The sequence below is a fragment of the Festucalex cinctus genome, chromosome 10, assembly GCF_051991245.1.
Source record: "Festucalex cinctus isolate MCC-2025b chromosome 10, RoL_Fcin_1.0, whole genome shotgun sequence".
NCBI classification, from domain to species: Eukaryota; Metazoa; Chordata; class Actinopteri; order Syngnathiformes; family Syngnathidae; genus Festucalex; species Festucalex cinctus.
Window position 1 is genome coordinate 21,543,403 of NC_135420.1, and position 13,724 is coordinate 21,557,126.

A 13,724-nucleotide genomic window follows, 5' to 3' on the forward strand; every position below is an offset into this window, starting at 1 on the left:
TTCCCCTCTTACTCATTTGGTCCTCTGCTCACTGTTGTGTTCCCCCGCACGCCCTCAGCCAACGACGCACTCAACAATTTTATTGTGAGTGTGTCACATGCCCGCTCAGTGGGAGAGCTGACTGTTCTCTCGGAGGCTTGTCATGCAGGTTTCTTAATGTTTCTCAGTCTGGGAGAGGCACATGAGGACGGTCACATGGTCGCCCTGTGTAGTTCTCAAAAAGGCAAAAGGAAGGGCAAGCTCGGATTTATGCAGTCTGGGATGGTGAGAGGGTCTATCGAGAGCTGTTGAGTAAACGTTTGACTTTTGCACACACATTAGCTCACTTTAAAGTTTGGATCTAAAATGTCACATCACTCATTGAGCAAACGAGCAAAGAAAGATTATGTTAATAATGTTTTCATTATTAACATAATAATGTGTGATATACATAATAACAGTGATTAAGTACAAGGAAAGAAAATGATTTTGCCATTCACACGCATGTTTATGGACAACTTGAATGAACCTAACGTGCGTGTTTTTGGAATGTGGGAGGAAGCTGGAGTTCCCAGAGAAAACCAACACAAGCATAGAGGAGATCATGGAAACTCCAACCAGGAAGGCCGGAGCCTGGACTCGAGTCCTCAGTACTGGGAGGCGGACGTGCTAACCACTCCTCCCCCGTGCCGCCCAGTGAAACATAAATAATTAGCAAAATTAGCAAAAATATCCCCTGCCTTTATAGTGACTCTTATGACATTTACCAGAAAAAAAAAAAAACAATTGCGCTCCGTTGAATACGTCCCCATTAAACAGCCATTTAAACTTTGAATATCAGGTACAAAACGTTTAACAAGAATATGTAATATTCAGACCCACTATAACAATTTGACTATTTTTCTTTTTTCTTTTTTTTTTATCTGAGCTGGCATGTGACTGTTGCGATTTGGCACATCATCATAGCATTGCTAAAATGACTTATTTATTGATTGCCTACTGCACAGTACTGTATAATGTTGGAAAATTTTGAATCAACAATTTCGTTTGCATTATCTCGATCCTGTCCTTTAACGCCTGTATGCCGAGAAGAACCAAGCAGCAGGTTCTTTGCTGTGTTTTTTTTTTTTTTTTTGCTGTTTATACGCAAACATCTGCGTCCCAGCTGGAAACGTTGACCGACAAATGCACTTGTGTCCTATATATTTGATGCGGTGTGACATAAAGGACATGCGTCTCAGTCACCTCAGGCTTTTCCTATCACTTATTTAAAACGTGCGCTCTCCTCCGACGCTTGCCTAATGGTGGACTCATCCAAGACCTCCGCGACGGTGACCTTCCTTCCGGCTGAGGCGAACATGCGTGGGATATTTTCTTGTTATCTTCCCGTAAGCCTGCTCGCCGTCCGAATGTGCCTCCAAGGAAGATACTTGTACTTAAATGAGCATTCACCCCGCCCCCTTTTAGCATCTCGTGCTTTTTGGCGCACCGGTCCACAGATTTCATTCATAATTCATTTCACCTGTGTACACAATGAAATTGTGAAACGGCTGCTCGGGTGTCCGCTCGGCTCCAGACATATTAACAACATGCTTTGAACTGAGACAATTATTATTGATGTATCATTCATTCTTTATGCAATACATGCTGTGAAGAACAGGCTTAGATTAATCAAGAGTGAGAAATTTAATTTAGCGGTGCAATTTTAAGATCAAAGTGGCAATAAACAATTATTATGGCACTACGGCTAAATCAATTAATATGCAATTCATTGACAGTCTGGACCTGGAGGGGTGAACATTTGCTCTGGAGTGTGTTTCAGAGTCTGCAGATGTCTCCAATAAACACCACAAAAAAATTGCTAGATTTGTTGCTACAGTGGTGTCTATATAATTGCATCTTGAAGAGCTCACAAGTCGGGTCACTCGTATCTCAAGGCACCACACTAGCGCATTTCTGAAAAACAGACTAGGCCTCGGAATTGTCATTAAAGTCAACTAAATATTTGGCAACAAAGCTGCTAGGATGGCAACACTTAATAGCTCTTTTGTCATACTGTAGCACTGTCTATGGTCGTCATGGCAACAGAAGACATAGTTGAAATTTACAGACAAAACCCCACCCCTAAAAAAATCAATTAATTTCCACCAGTGTGGCAAGTGGATATTAAGTAAACTGTAATTATTTAACCGTTGCATATTTTGATTGGAGAATGTCAGAATTGTGAAAAATATGTCTTGGTATTTTTGTCATTTTAGACGAAACGCACTAAACTACATGTTGCCCTTGCGTGTTAAGGTCACTTACACAGTAATACTTTATATTACACAACATGCAAATATTTTCTCTAGTGTCACTTTTACAACTACATTTTGATTGTGCTTGCTTTAATCAGACCGGTGACTGGACATAATAACTGTTTGATAGCTGTAATTGTTTCTGATGATTTATAGAATCATGAGATAATACAGTCTACATTATGCAGGCGTCTGTGGTACGATGAAGAGCACAGTACTGTATTGTTTAGTTGTTTGTTGGAACCACATGGGTAGACAAACCATTGACAATTGAACATTTTAAAGCATTAACAAATTGAACCTGTAATGTAAGTTTTTTTGTTATTAGTTTCCTTAACTTCTTCAGGAAATGTGTTCACCTTGACTCAATTTCCATTATTTACAGAAACTTTTTTAAAATACAAATAAATAGAAGTGTATACAATCTCCTGGGACAGATTGTGTTACAGTTCCAAGGTTCTAGGTATATTAGTTGATGTTTTTTATGTATTTGGTCAAACATGGTTTGCACTATAGCTGAACATGCCCACAATGAGCCTAGGCTAGGACAATATTGGACTTGTTGTCATGAACTTCAGTTGACCAGAGAACAAAGTAGGATGTACAGTATTCTATATGACCCAATGACATAATGACTTGGCATTCACCCCGAGTGTCTACAGGCACGGAGCTATACAGTCATTGGAACGTACTGTATGTAGAGTGTATTGCCTGCATTACTGGCCTCTGTGGGGCATGTTTGCGGACGTTCAACAACTTTCTGTGGCCATTGAATCTTCATTAGCCCGCTGTCGTAGTTCATTATGCCAGAAAGGATAATGGAGGGCAATCTTGGCGAATGTTGCCATTTTTTTAATATATATACAAGGTGCGCCAGAAAAGCTACATTTCAATCCATAACTACATAGGGTTTTACACTTTTACATATTTTACACCTCATATGCCTACATATACTGCACATAGCAAAAAAAAGTGCTGCACAAAATGTATTGCGCATGCAAAACTATTACAAAACTGGATGATAGAAAGACACAAAGGCAGCAGCCACAGAGGTAAATAGAGCATAAGAAAATACACAATCATAAAGACTGTTCTTTTTGCTTGTGCCTCTCTCTTTCGCTCTCTCACTCTTTTGTGCAGTACTTCATTAAAGGGCTAATAGCAGAACTGTGCCATAAGTCCGCTCACATGACAACAGAGGCACGGATGACCCCGAGAGGGCCACAAGTTGAAAGGTCAGTAAATAGTGATAATAAGCTAGAAGAAAGCCAAGGTATGCAAGTCCAACACATTGGCCACAGCTACATTTAAACTGCCAGATTCAATCAAAAGCAAATTGTAGGACGTTTAATATAGATGGAAAGAAACCATGATACACTGTGACAGTCATATACTCTACACACGTGACTCATATTATATCCCGCTGCGCTATTTTAAGAGCGATATGTCATATGTTTGAGTAGGTCTCTGGCATATCGCCGACAACGTGAACTTGTTATATAGATTCGCTGAAAGCTGCATATAGATTGGTAAGCTTATACTGTAACTTTATATAATATATGGCTAGACAGAGCTCTGCAAAATGATTTCCGCAACAATTCCATAAAGGTCTACTCTATTCAAATGTCTTGAGATAACATTAGCATCTAATCACAGGCGGTTTTCCCCTCACCTGCGGACTTCCGAGCGGTCCGAAGTTCAAGTTGGGCGTGGACGGCAGCGATACGGCGGGCGAGCCCATAGACGAGGTGATGACGGAGTAAGGTGAAGCCAAGCCGTTCATGTGCGAGCCCATAGTGGACATGGGCGACGGCAAGTGCCTGGAGGTGCTGATGACCGACGGGTGGCCCACCATGCCGCCCATCGGCGGGGCGTGGGGGTGGGAATGGGCCGTGCTCATTGGCCCGGCCGAGTCTGCAAGGGGAAGGAGTGTTGGATTAGGGCGTGACATAATGGAAAGCAAAGTCAATTGCAATAAAAAAAAAAATACGTGAATGGGTTACATAACATGAGTGAACGTGCTGATTCAGAAGAAACGAGAGCTTTTGATCCTGTGCCAGTGGAACAAATATGTATGTATAGATTTTGTCATCTTTTACCCATCCCCATCCATTCTCTGCACGGTTGCAGGCCATTGTATTTAAAAAGAAAAAAAAACAAACAAACCTATCTTCTTCTTTGTCTCTTATGATCCCCATCTAGAGACTCTTCTCGGTAGTGCCCCTAGTGGTTGGACCGAGACATCACAGTATGAGTGTGTTTTTGGTCTGTCTGATGGATGTGTATGTCGCTTCAAGTGTACATTGAAGCCTTTCAAGCAAGCCTAGCTTAGCTTGCTAGCCGCTAACATTGAGATGTGTTTGTGTGATAAACTAATCAGAGATCAAGGGTTGTGATTATTGTGGAAAAATGTGCCATAATAGCGTTGCTGAATGTGTGACAAAGTACAGCTTTTGAAGAAGTATTTGTAGCTTTTGAAAGAACAATAAAAATTGCACTTGTTTCATCTACTGTAATAGAAATATATTCATTTATAGTGTTCCGAAAGCGTGTTTGTCATTGTACAGAAAAAATAATTGTGATGAAAACACTGCATTAAAATTATATTCATTATATTCTTACCAACACTAAACAGAGTGAGGCCTTCCTGACTTTGGTGCCGTAGTGCTGACCTTGCTTTGGATCTATTGATGTGAACTGACAGGCTGGCATTTGCATAGATGACCTACTTAGGAAATCTGCCAGTCAACAGCGTAACGGGATGGACTGTGTGTAATTTCATGCATGTTCCTGAGCCGTGAGGCCATTTGTTTGTCACCAACTTCAATTGCCACAAATGCAGACACGTGCGTTCAACCAGTGCGTGCCACCGCCGATGTAAGCAGCCGGCATTAATGTCGTGCATAAATGCACTCGTCTAAGGGCTAATGTCTGTGACTCAAATACATAAACTCTTTTTTTTTTTTTTGGGGGGGGGGGGGGGGGTGAAATGTTACTAATGATGAGGCAAGTGATACAAATGTCAAATGGGTGTGACAGCATGCACGCTAGGTCAAATGACAGTACAGTTATTTGATTCTGACAGGTGATTTGAAGCAATCTTAACCTGCATCATCAGTGTTAACGTGTGTAATTCAGCACTTCACAGTAATTTACAATTTTCAGGGAATAGGGACTGAGCACTGCCATGATTAGTGAAAAACTGCAATGAATTTACACCCCCCACGCCCCAAAAAAATGTTTATAGTTGCCTATAATAACTGTAACAATTACATAAGAAGAAATAAAAGTACTGAACACCACAAAAACTCAACTCAGTTGACTTCACAGCGAGTAGCATTTTTGCTCATTATTTCTTTCAAAAAATAGACTTTAAGCTGTTAATTGCTACTAACTCTCAGTTGAAGTGTACTGTCACAAAACAAACATGTAAAACTTTTACATAACTTGGCCTTTAAGTACCGGTGGTATCTACAGAGACCTTTCAGGAATGCAGCGTTTGCTCTCCATACGTTTTGCAGTGGTGGCCAAAGGGGATCCTAAATCTTAGCCACTCCTATAAGCCTGGAGCGGAGGGAAGCGGAGCACGGACCGGTACACCGGATGGAAAGAGAAAAAGATGATTAAAAGCATTGGTAATATCGTGTGTTTTGTGTACCGGCGGTCTATTTGCACTTACATTCTACTTAAAGCATAAGTAAACCCCCAAAAATGTTTTTGACAATACTATGTTCTATGCAGCCCCACTGGTCTTAATATGGTGTTCTGATTAATATTGCGTTAGTGGAATCCAGCCATTTTGATCCATCTCAGGGGGCGGCCATTTTGCCATTTGCTGTCGACTGAAGATGACGTCAATTTTGCTCAGCTCTCATGTAACGACCAATCACAACTCAGTTTCAGAAAACAGGTGAGCTGTGATTGGTTATTGCCTGAGCAACACTGATGTCATCTTCAGTCGACAGCAAGTGGGAAAATGGCAGCTCCCCGAGATGAATAATGGCTGGATTTTGCTCCATATCTCTTATACCACAACTGTGATAATGTATTAATCAGAATGTCATGTTTAGACTATTGAGGTCACATATAACATATTATTGTCCAGAACAACGATGGCGGCAAAAAATCTGATCATCAGGATGGTGCTTTGTATCAGTTCCGTAAAAGACTGCTGACTTGTGTGTGACACCTCAACAATGTAAATGTGTACACTTTCACTATCCCAGCGCGTGATGGTTAGTAATAATGCAGAGCGGTCACTATGTCTTTTAATATACCAGTATTATGCACCATCAGCGATAAAGCTGTCCTTCTTAATTTGGCTTATGGCATATGTCAAAGTATTGTGAAAGTGAGGAAACCATCCAAGTGGCCACTCACTCCCTCACTGTAAGCTCAAGAACAAATGTTGTGCAACTTCCTGTTTAGTACAGAAGCTACCGCCTCCATCCCCTCACTGACCAGCTCCCACATTCTCCAAGTATGCCATAAGTGATCCCCTGAAGGCAAATATGTATTAGGACTTCCCTCCCTTAGACAGGATACAACATAACCCCTCCAATGCACATTGAAGCTCGAACAATGCAACAAAAGGCACGATGTCATTCGATGAGAGCGGGAGTGCAGAGTCCTGAATGCACAAATGATTATATAATGGATGGGCAGTGGGCAGTGTACTGTCATGTCTTCATTCTACACTGTGACACTTTTCTTTATGTGCATGACAAATTCTCATTGGGCCTTGTAAAGATGTAGTCTATTTTGGAAGTGCTGAGTCTGACAAATAGCGCGGGGCTATCGTGAGCTCAGCCAACAATTTGGCAACACGCTCTCACATGCATCAATATCCTCTGAGACCAGTCGTGACAAGATAGATGAGTGTGTGAATTTGAAAAGGGCTTCTTCATCCAGTTTTCAGAACAACAGTCAAAAAGTCAGCCCGAATCTCAACTGTTGAATGCATACTAGGGGTTGTAAAGACAAGTCCAATTTGTCCACTTTATACTCCACATTGACATTTACAGCGTCGACTGGTTGCTAGCAATGGATTTTTGGCTTGAGGATGAGGAGGAACAGCCTCCAGCAATAGATTAGTGGGATGAATAAAAGTAGTCTGTCACGTTAATTCATTTAATTTACACTCTATTTCGGAATGTAAAGTTTGGCAAGTGAGGTAGAGACAAAATAAATAAATAAATAAATAAATAAAAAAAGAGGGGAACAACTTTTCCCACACTGTCAAAATGGAAAGAGAATTGAGAATTATTTTAAGTTTTTACTTACAATTTTTCACTGTTTGCAAACACCTTTTGAAACCATTTACGAACTTTACAAGAGATGCTGCTGACTGGAAATTCCCGGCACTGTTTGCTTTTGGTAAAATGAAAACGAAAACACGTTAAAGGTCAACATTTCAGTTGTGCTAAAATTCTGGAAAACTTTATTTACTGTTGAAAAGTATTTACTCTTTTGTTAAATTTTTAAAATGGTTATCTATTTTCTGTATGTTTGAAAAGTTGTTTGAAACAATTTCTTAAAATTCTCATGATAATCTTTTTTTTTTTAACTGAAAAAGATTATTGGCTCCAAATATCAGTTATCGTCCTCCTTGCCTACTAATAATCGATATTGGCATCAGCCCCCAAAGAAACTTATCAGTCTACTGCTAATTTTAAGGTAACATGATACCACTCATAATATCCACACATTGAAGAACGCGTGGGTGGACATTTCAGAAGGAAAAAAAGGAAAAAATTTTATTATTCAAGGTCAAAGGTCCCCAGTATTCCTAAAAGATATAATCACAAGCACGAGGGTGTAATCACACTAGGTCATTCATATAAGTGCTTGAAGGTGCTTGGCACCCAAAGTTCAAGTTCAGCGAAAGTAATACAAATTAGTCAAGAAAAGCGATCTATCCTCAATCAAACCACCTCAAGGGACGCTTCCGTCTCCTCCACACAAAGAGGCATCTTACTCTTCGGACGTCATCAATCACACATCTCACAAAAGCGCATTATCAAACATCTAGGACATCTTATGAAACCACCCAGTCTAGATTTGTTCCATTGATTCTTGTCTGATGGACTCAGGCCAAACCAATATATTGCTGTGAGGACGCAAGCATCTATTTGAGAGCAAACAGACAAGAGCAGTGAAGGCCACCCCGTTGACTGCAAACCAAAGGTCAACTATTGCCAAACTCCTGACCCATGTTCAAAAAGAGGTCCTATTTGCAGGCCTCGCTTACATGGATCATTCCCGGAAACGTCTGCAACCAGGGGAAGGACAATTCACTGAATGACACGCAAAGAAATAAAAAACAGTTCCACTTAAAATAGCAGAACATTAACATTTAAGAGAAATCCTTAAATCAATTCCTATTGTGCTAAAAATGTGGAAATAAAATGACAAGCTAAAATCATAACGTTTTGCGATAATCCGATTTATTAGTTTAGGCTTGTTTGCCATAATTCTCTCAGTTTGCTTCCCTATAACGGTCTTTATTTAGTTAGGAACTTCAGTTTCAATGGACATGAATGGCAATATGCACACAGTAAACCCCTGATATTCACAGGAGATGGAGCCCTGTCTGACTGACATCCCCCTTTAAAGTGCAAAAGTTGCTTATATTAGAATTTTAAATTGTAAATAAATATACTGCAAAGTATGGTCAAAAACAGTTACTTCACAATCATTGTACGTAGCCTGTAAAAAAAAAAGAAGTAAATAAGTATTTTCTTACACTTATGAATGACCTGACTTATTGCACTTTTAGTCAATTCAGAATCTTTTTAATTTTTGTTTACAATTATTGAATTGAATTGGGAAAATATTTTGATCTCATCCTTGCTGATTTCAATGTTCAACACGTTAAAATTTACTTTGGAATTTAATATTTTTGGATTTTTTTTTATTTTTTTTTATCATGTCCTTCACATTTAAGAGGAATTGACGTTCTATAATTAATCAATATCGGATTGAAGTGAAGTGAATCAAATCAGAAAAAAAATCTAAATCAAATTACATTGAACTCCTGTGAATCGAAATTGAATCCATTCCATCCATCCACCCATTTTCTTTTATCCAGATGCCAACCCACAAATTTAGTTTAACGTCTCTCTCTCTCTCTCTCTCTCTCTCTATTTCAAAATCTAATTATCTGAATGCACAAAGGTGTAACGGCAGTATGAAAATGCACGTTGGACTCAGCAATGTCCCAGTTCGGCGAGTTCTTCCTAACGGCGCGGACAAATAAATGCAAGATTTCCTTTTTGATACAGCAATTTGCCGGGAAGACAATGTGAAAGCGGCTCATTTCATCATTAGCAAAAGAGCTGAGTGGATTCAGATTTTGGTATGGAAGAATCTAGGAGTCCAGAAACCGATTTTCTGATTCAAAAAGGTTTTGTTACACCCTTAAAAGAAACTTTAAGTTGGGGAGGGGGGGTTAGCCCAAACCTCCACCTGATGCGGTGATCAACAGGTTTAACGAAACCTAACCAGTTGAAAAACCTTCTAAATCCCTCAATGTTAATTACACTTGTAGCTGGATGGAGCACTCCACTGTGGTGTAATTCAATAAGCCGGCGGCCCGCTAACTAATAATATTTCCTCTGCGGAGAACAGTGTGGGAGTGGGCCCAGGGATGGTAGCGACAGATCGACTCCAAAACAACACGTGCCTTAATAAATACCAGATTAGCTCTTACGAAGACGGATCTTAAACTTCCATCTGTTCAATAACTGTTGGCTCCGTGACTCCATGTATGTTGTGATTCCATTTATGTTTGCCTATCTGTACATCGATCAAAGGACAGAGAACAGAACGAACCCTAAAGTAATCAGGCCGTTACCTTGAGCGGACATGCAATTAAAACATCTATCCGCGAACGCTGCGCTGCATCAAAGTGGAAAATACACAGATCATCCCCGCCTCACGCAAACGTGCGCAGAACCACAGCGCTCGATAAACATTAATTTCTTTGCTAAATGAGGTTGATGCTTAATCAATTGTGTCACTAAATCTTCTTATCCCTGGGTAAGTATGTGCAGCTCAGCAGGCCAGCTGTCAAGAAGGTGGGAGGCCGAAGAGGAGCGGGAGGAGGAGGAGGAGGGGATGAAGGCAGACAGCAAGAGAGGGATGGACAGATTGATGGATGACGGGGGCAATGTCCCACACGGAATCTGCTCCCCCCCCAAAAAAAAAAAAGTTAACACGATCTTACTAGCACATGTAATCTCACAGTCTGGCAAAGACCACCAATTGAGAAGCCCCTGTGGTGTGGAGACCGATCGATAGATGGACTAAATATAAGACAGATGGATGGATATATAAATAAATGTACTTCATTAACCTTCAGCCACTGCATGCGACTGCACTTGCTTGAGCAAATTTATTTATTTTTTTTAAATGGAATTTTGGGAGATGTGAGTATCTCTCTTTCAATATTGTGAACTTTGATTTCTGTGCTATTGTTTTCTATAAAATAATAATACAGTCCGGAGGTGCCATAAAGGAGGTTTAAAGCTCAACCTTATTTCAATTTGTGCCACAAACAACTGTAATACACTGCAACAAATAAGAAATTGCACCTCATTTACCCCAATATCATCCTTTAAGATTAGTTAGTGAATGTTTCTCTGCACATACAGTATTGGCACATACAGTATTTAGCAGTTTTCAAACTGGCAACCAGTTGAGGGTGTAGTACCCTGCCTACCAGCCTGTGATAGGCTGCAGCACTCCCGTGACCCTAGTGAGGATAAAGCGGTTCTGAAAATGGATAGATAGAAGGAAGGATATTCACCATGTGCTATGATGTAATGTAAATGCATTATGTAACTATGTCACTATATTACAATGACCGTTTGTTGTCTATGTATTTATTTTTGCTTGTTTTTTCGATACTCTCTGCTGCCAGGTCAGAATTGCAAACGGAAATTTGTCTGGATAAATGCATGCCGAATAAATGAAATAAATAAATCCCCTGTACCACACATATACTAAGTTCAAAAGCCACAATAAAAATCTTTTGGAAATTGCAGGAAAAGGTACATCACTTGGGTCTCATTTCTCTAATATACCGTACAAGACAATAGTTTTTCCTCAAACATGCGGCTGTAATAACACAAACAACTTGCACCAGTGAACTCTTTTGACCCCAAAGTTCTGCCCTGTGGTGAACTCTCAAATGAACACACAAACTTTCCCTGAAAAGAAGACAAACGACCTCTGCTCCATTTTCTACAACAGCGAATCCTTTTTCTGTTTAGTGCTATAATGGACAAATTAAGTACAAGAGCAAGTGCCAGACTTATGCAACAACTAAAAAAAAAAAAATAAATAAATAAATAAATAAATCACCCCCAAATAGACAAAGTTGCAGTTATGACCTCCCATCTACACCAAGGAAGAGGATCGATGTGGAGGCCAGGGCAGAGACAGGGCTGAGATAAAAAGTTGATAAAAAGTTTTCAACACAAACAGCACAAATCAGCTCACTCATAGTCTGACCCGCCCAAGCAGTCTGTGAGGCTTTTCTGTGAGATTATTTATTTGCAAGACTATTAATGAGGCCAATTTAAATGTTGCTACAATGTACACCAAACAATATCAGCCAAACCCAACAAACTATAACTTACCAAAACTACATTTTACATTTATAAAACAAACAAAAACTAACTACATTAGTAAAATTCTCCTTCATTTTCATATTTGTCTATTAATTTCATACACAAGCTTTCAGGTTTAATTTGAAATGTATCTATTTCTGTACAGAAGAAAAAAGGTCTGACACTAAAAACAGTTGGGTAAAAAAAAACAAAAAAACAAAAAACAAATTGGGTCCACAACAAACCCTCAAAAAGTTTGGTCAGTTCCCTTTTTGACCCAAATTGGGTTATTTTGACAACTGTAGTTAGAGTGAACAGTCATTTGGGAATCGTAATTTGCTTTACTTTATTGCACAATACTTGGTGACCTTTTTTTTTCCCTCTCTCTCTCTTTTATGATTAAAAAACTATAATTAGAAAAAACACTAAAACTAAGAAAAACTAAAGTAAAACTAAGAATTAAGAAAAACAGTACAAAAGTACAAAACTAATAAAAAATAACTAAAAATAACTGAATTTAAAAAAAAACGTTAACATAGAATAAAAACTAAGGATAATGAAAAATCCAAAACTATTACCGTACAAACTTGGTGTATAGTCAAGAAACGTGCAGAAACAAGCTTTATCGTAATACTGTAGATCGGGTAGGAAAAATTGAATAAATACTACATAAAACAATGACTCTACATAAAGGCAAGGAACCAAACAGAAAACACAGATACATCAAGCACATTTCTAAACAAACAAACAAACAAACAAACAAACACAGAGAGTGACCTGAAAGCGCTTTATAAATAAAGTTGAGTTGAGTTGAGACATCTAGACCTTGTGATCTAGAGGAAATCGCCTAATGTGTTCCTAATAAATGTAAAAAAAATAATAATAATAAACTAATTACAAATAAAGTGTAAGGTGCCTAAAATAAAATGAACGAACTTAACAGCACTTGGTTACTTTACAGTTTACTCCTCCGCAGCATAACAATCCCACCAATTCCACCTTGTAATCATAGCGTTCGATTGTGGTGCAACACCGGAAATTAGTCAAATTGTCATTAGTTAGAACAAACTAATGGCATGACTCTTGAACAGATGATGTGCATGTGATTTCCAGCAGCATGTGAAATTATCCAAATTGAATAAAAACAGTTGTTATGCCTTGTCACAACGTACATCCTTATGGCGCAAACCTCAGACTGTGCAGTGTGTGTCACGCCGCCACCAGAGTGGCGGGTCATGCTTTTATTTCACAGTCAGGTTCCTGTTTTATTTTGAAGTCATTAACCACCCTCTCACCTCAGGTCACTTGCCCTTCCTCCTGCACAGTAATCACCGGTCCACGCCCATGATTGTTTCCACCTGCTCCCAATCAACCCGGACATAAAAGCCACCTGCATTCTCCCCTCCGTTGCCGAAGTGTCACATCTCAGTGCATGGAAGCGTCCTCACAGTCCTTGTTCCACAGTCCTTGTTCGATGTCTTGCCTTGCTTTGTCTTGCGCCCTTAGTTTGCCCCTTGTTTTCCTCCCTAGCGGAGCGCCTTTAGTTGTCCCTGTTTTTGAGTGCCCTTGTTTATTCTCCAGTTTGGAGCTCTTTTTGTTCTGCCTTTTTTCCCTCCTTGAGAGGTGTTTTTTGGTTCATTGGATTAAAGCTGCAGCCTTGTTGGCCAACTTACACTCTGCGTCTGAGTCCTACCTCCTCGCATCGTGTCAGTACACTTCGGCCAGCATGGACCCAGCGGAGAAGTTGGAGGCTGCACTTCGACGACAGGCCGCCCGCCTGTCGCAGACAGAGGAGCTCCAGCAGGCGATGGTCACCCGGATGGGAGAGCTCGCT

At 39.8% G+C, this 13,724-nt stretch overlaps 1 protein-coding gene across 2 annotated transcripts in view; it reads right to left on the bottom strand.

Moving 5' to 3' along the window:
- rxrgb (retinoid X receptor, gamma b) overlaps window positions 1-13,724 on the bottom strand; it is a 33,551-nt gene that overhangs the window by 4,538 nt on the left and 15,289 nt on the right. For both annotated transcript variants that reach the window (XM_077533894.1, XM_077533893.1), the window contains exon 2: window positions 3,949-4,190. In XM_077533894.1, coding sequence (XP_077390020.1) covers window positions 3,949-4,190 — 242 coding nt within the window. The remainder of the gene's footprint in view (window positions 1-3,948; window positions 4,191-13,724) is intronic.